The 5,135-nt window shown below is 31.2% G+C and overlaps 1 protein-coding gene across 1 annotated transcript; it reads right to left on the minus strand.

The window, feature by feature from the left end:
• Nucleotides 1-2,533: 2,533 nt before the first annotated feature.
• Nucleotides 2,534-3,969, minus strand: LOC106788352. The gene has a single exon (XM_014751525.1). It carries the CDS (start codon nucleotides 3,966-3,968, stop codon nucleotides 2,613-2,615), a length of 1,356 nt encoding a protein of 451 aa, XP_014607011.1. The 5' UTR covers nucleotide 3,969; the 3' UTR covers nucleotides 2,534-2,612.
• Nucleotides 3,970-5,135: the final 1,166 nt, after the last annotated feature.

Consider the following 5,135-nt stretch of genomic DNA (forward strand, 5'->3'; position numbering starts at 1 on the left):
AACGTTTCATTGAAAATTATTCCATTGTTAAATTGATAAATTTAATGAATAAAAATTATTAATAGGAAAATAAGTCTATCGATTAAGTTCTTATATAACTACTAGATGTAATACTATAATTTCCGTTATGATACGTATCATACATGGACGAGTTTGCAATAAAAATATTGTATTTTCAAACGAAATCGTTTAAACAAACTTCGGGTATTTTTATTATTGACACTTCTCAAAGTATTTCTTAAGAATAGATACGCTCCCCCCCCTTTCCCCCCCCCCCGAAAAAAACTCACCCTCTCTTTTTTTCTTTTTCTTTTTTTTTTGATTTCTTTCTTTCTTTCTTTCTTTCTCCCTTTATTTCTTTTACGTACGAACCAATCCATTTTCGCGAACAAAAATCTTCTTCCTTTGATAAATAGAACGTGCACGCACACGAAAACTTGTATATCGGGATGAGATAGGTTTTAGTTTTTCCTATAGTTCGCGATCCGTTATTCCTTTTCGATTGGATGTTTATTGAACGTGATATACATCCTTATAGTGAAATGGAAACAAAATTCTAACGAATAGAAAATGATCTTTACAAAATTCTATAACGATCTAATTGTTCGTATTCTTTTCTTCGTTAATTTTTAGCAATTAAAGGTGTTACTTTCTTTTTTGTCTATACGTTAATCAAATAATTAATATTCGTCTCGAAGTAATTAATTTAAAAATTTTCATGTTAAATAATTCGAACAATATATAATAGATTATATATTTGCATTAATATCGTTAATAAATGATTACACAATGACAAATCATTCGGTTGTAACGTTTGAAATCCGAACAGCAGTTGTAAATTCTACTGGAAAATTTAATGTAAGCGAAAATCATAAGCTCAATGTCCGAGCGTTTTCGGTAAATTAATTGTCGATATATCGGTCAATTGATCAACCGTCATCATTAAATAATACATCCGTCGTTCTCGTTAAGGCCAATACACGAGAATACAGGATTTTGTGGGCATCGTTAAACCAACTGCGAGAATTCACACAAAAGGGACTGGAACAACTTTATACGAGCACCCTTCGCATTCTAATAAAACCCTATTTTCGTTCGTTAAACTCTTCATTATCTCGATGCAATTTGAGAAAAATGTTTCTACGTTTTATTTTTTTACGTTTCATTACGAAATCTCATAATATCGTGATTTTTTTAAACGTATTAACAATTATTTATTTCATATATCAGTTTCTTTAACAATATCTTAATTAGATTCAAAGACTTTTTTTCATTATTAATACTATTTTGATCCATTTTTTTCTATTTTTTTTTTTTTACAAATAATATTTCTTAATACCATTAAATATTATTTCTGTCAGAAACGTTAATTATTATACTACATATATTTAAAACTACAAATTATATATTGTCTATAATACTATAGGGAAAAGAGATACGATTAAATTAATACTTAAAAATTTCATTTATAAATAATACATTTATACACAATACGATTAAATATTTCCTTGAAATGTAAAATAAGAAAGAAAGAATATTTAATAATTGAGATCAAATTAGTTTCTTCCCCCGTTTTCTTTTCTTCTTCTTTTTCATCTAAACAAAAATAATAATAAAAAAAGAAATATAAGAAAGAAAGAAAGAAAGATAGAAAGAATAAAAAAAAAAAAAAAAAATAAATACCGAAGAAATATGTAAAAAAGAAAACGGCGAATTTCGATGGACGAAATTTCGACGTCCTTCGTGCGGACCCAATGGTCAAATGCTGTTCGTGAATTTATTTCCCCATACATTTCATCCTTTCATCGCATTTTCTATGGCAATTCTGTTCTCCCACTTCGATATCGTAATCCTCGTTCCTACGGAACAAGCAAGTAAAAATATAGAAAACCATGGAATAAAAATCGAGATCGAACGATTTTCTCGCGAGACGTACCACCACGTTGGGATAATAAAAAGAAAAATGGAGAAGAAGAAGAAGAAGAAGACGAAGACGAAGTCGAATTCAAATACTTTGAGAAATAATTTTCCGTACATTTTTCCGCAATAGTTGTGCAATAAAAGTACTATGATAAAATCAATCTTCTTCGTCTTACTTAACATCCGTCATACTATTCTATTTCTTTTCTTTTATTCATCTAGTTTTCTTTTCTTTTTTTTTTTTTGGAGGAGGAGGAAGAGGCTGGAAAGAGAAGGTTCTCCTTTTTCCATTTCTAGTCATTAAATACTATCTCGAACAAGATAGTTCTCTCGATTCCATAACTGGAGTCTTTTACCTCTCACTTACTCCTGCGTAAAAAAAAAAAACATAAAAGGTAGAAAAAGAAAGAGAAAAAAATCACCGAGCCGTTGAGTTTTTCCCTGTAACGTTAATAACGATTTCACAAGATCTATTACACAACGTAAATGTTAATGAATTTCACGAGAACAAACACGAGTGTACAAGAGTAAGAGAGACACAGAAATATATATATATATACATATATAGTCCAAGTGCATCACGAATGCGAAATCATACACACGACTACGCGAACATACGAAGAACATTATAACCTTGAGACTCTTGAAAAAGCTTAATTAGAATATTATCGTTGAGATCATCTTGAAACTAACTAATCCGTACCAGCTGAAGTAATTCCTTTGTTATCCCTTGATTTAATGCAATAACAGAATTTGTCAGCGATTTTTCGTCTAACATCCTTTCGCGCTAACAACATTAGGAGCCAAAGTATCGGCTGAATTAGACGACACATCTTGATAATGACCAGCATGTTGAGACACGCTAGAAGTGATCCAAAGAACCATGGTGCACCCATCAACAGATAAAGTCTTAGGAATAAGAAATATTTCTTGGTTAATGCGCTGCTTTGATTTTTCGTAGCAATTTCGGTGCTACGTTGGATCCTTACGATTTTGTATGTCGTGAAAATGAATAATACGTTGTTGCAGAATAAAGTTATGAGTGGTAAAGCGAAGAAATAGAGATTCACCGTTGGATTAGGTCCCAAACAATATCTAATGTAATTGGGCTTCATCGGGAAGTTCTTTGGTATTCCCGGTGTGTATTCGAAGATGGCAGCAACTGCCGTAGGTAATAATGCACCGCCCCATGCGAAAACACCGTAGATTAACAATCTCTTGTATTTGTCTTTTTCTTTGTTAGCACCGAGTCCTACGGTCCAACGGAATCTCGTGATACACAGGGTCATGTCGAAACATATAACGTTCAACCAAAAGAACGTCGCCACGGTGAAATATTGTAGGGAAAGCCAAAGTATGATTACCAGGTTATCAGCTATTGGGTACTTGCGATAACACAAATACGATAATATACAGCCCAATCCCAATAAGGATATGTTGTGTTGAAGAACGGAATAGTTGTAGATACCTTTACGTAACTCTGGTATGAACAAATATATTACTACTACGATGATGCAGATTATCATATGAGCAAGGTTCGTTGCCATATACGCTCGAGCACCCCAAAACACGAGATCCCATTTTTTAATATTATCCTCATTACATATCATCGCTGTCTCGTTATACGTTTTCATCATTGAAACAATCGAAATGTTTTCATTCATTTTGGACAACCCCGGACACCTGGCCAACACTTGTGTACCATTCATCGTAGTTCCGAGACAGTAATCGTTTGGGTAATCGACTGTCGTATAAGTCCACGAATTGTTGGCTCCGTGTTCTATCCATATAACAGCAACCATCTTGCAGGAAAGCTCATAAGTACGTATTTCCGTTCCCATTTCCTCCGAAAAATCATTATCCTCGATGATCTTAACGCAAGTCAGCTCATCGTCGAAAAGATAATCCTCTGTGCAACATTTTCTTGGCAGATCTATCTGATTATAGTCGTTCCATTTCATTAAACGTTTTACTGGTATTGCTTTTGTACTTGCAACAAAAATGAGGAAACTCGTAAGAATGAACCTGATCATATGACGTACGTGCATCTTCTTCGATACATTAACTCGCACTGACGACAATAATTAAAGAGAATAGTTTCATACAACATATATGAATCATTCCATATTCTCAGATTTTTAACCAATAGTGTGTGTTATACTGCTCGTTTATATACTTGTATATACAAATGCAGATGTAAGTGTTGTAAATGCATATACACATATACGTATATATATATATATATCGTGTAGTTAGAGGAACTCCTTGAAGAACATTTTCCTCCTATTATTCGTTTTTATTCTTCTCGCAACATTCTTGATTAAAAATAAAACTTACAATTAATATTAGTCACATTCAAGAAAAAAAATGTTTATATACAAAAAATTATAATCGATATAACCGATCATGACACCTCTTTTCTTAATTTTATCACCTTTTCGATTTAATTAATCTTTTTCTTTCTTTTTTTTTTTTGGAACACACACATAATTATTATACCATTGCATTTTTATCGATGTTAATGTTATCATTGTTTACATCATTGGTTTATTTTCTCTATTGGTCAAGCATTTGCCTTCGTAGAAGTCTGTACACTGAACGAGAGTACACTTATCTAATTGTAAATTCAAAGTACGAGTATGTATAACATTATTTAATGGTTTTTTCTTTTTTTTATCATTTTTTCCTTGACACATATAAACCGTTACGAACTTCTGTGAAAGATTTACATGTTTAATAACTAACTATCACTGATTTTATTATTGAGTTGGCAACTAAATGAGTGTGGTTACTTTAATAAAAACTTACAGGTCCCCGGGGGACCTCTCTTTCTCTCTCTTTCTTTTTATTTACCTATTTATATATCTTTCTATCTCTTTGTATAAATAAGTGCCTACATAAATATATATATATAAAGAAATTATTAAAATATATAAATTTAATATATTATAATATATATTAGGTTGACAACTACAGGCCCTGGGACTTGTGTTTTCAATAGGATTTTGTTATGAGATGCTCATTTAGTTGCCCCAACCCAATATAATATTATATAATATGATACTTTTGTTATATTTTAATTATATATATAAAAAAATATAAATTTCTTTTTAAAGAAGTCATTCGTCATTCATCGATGATCGTTCATTTAATAATCAATTTTAACGAATTATTTTTAATTGAAATAAAATTTCAAAATGAAAATAACGCATCCA

This window comes from Polistes canadensis, unplaced genomic scaffold (assembly GCF_001313835.1).
Source record: "Polistes canadensis isolate GaletaPanama2010 unplaced genomic scaffold, ASM131383v1 scaffold_137, whole genome shotgun sequence".
Taxonomy (NCBI): Eukaryota; Metazoa; Arthropoda; class Insecta; order Hymenoptera; family Vespidae; genus Polistes; species Polistes canadensis.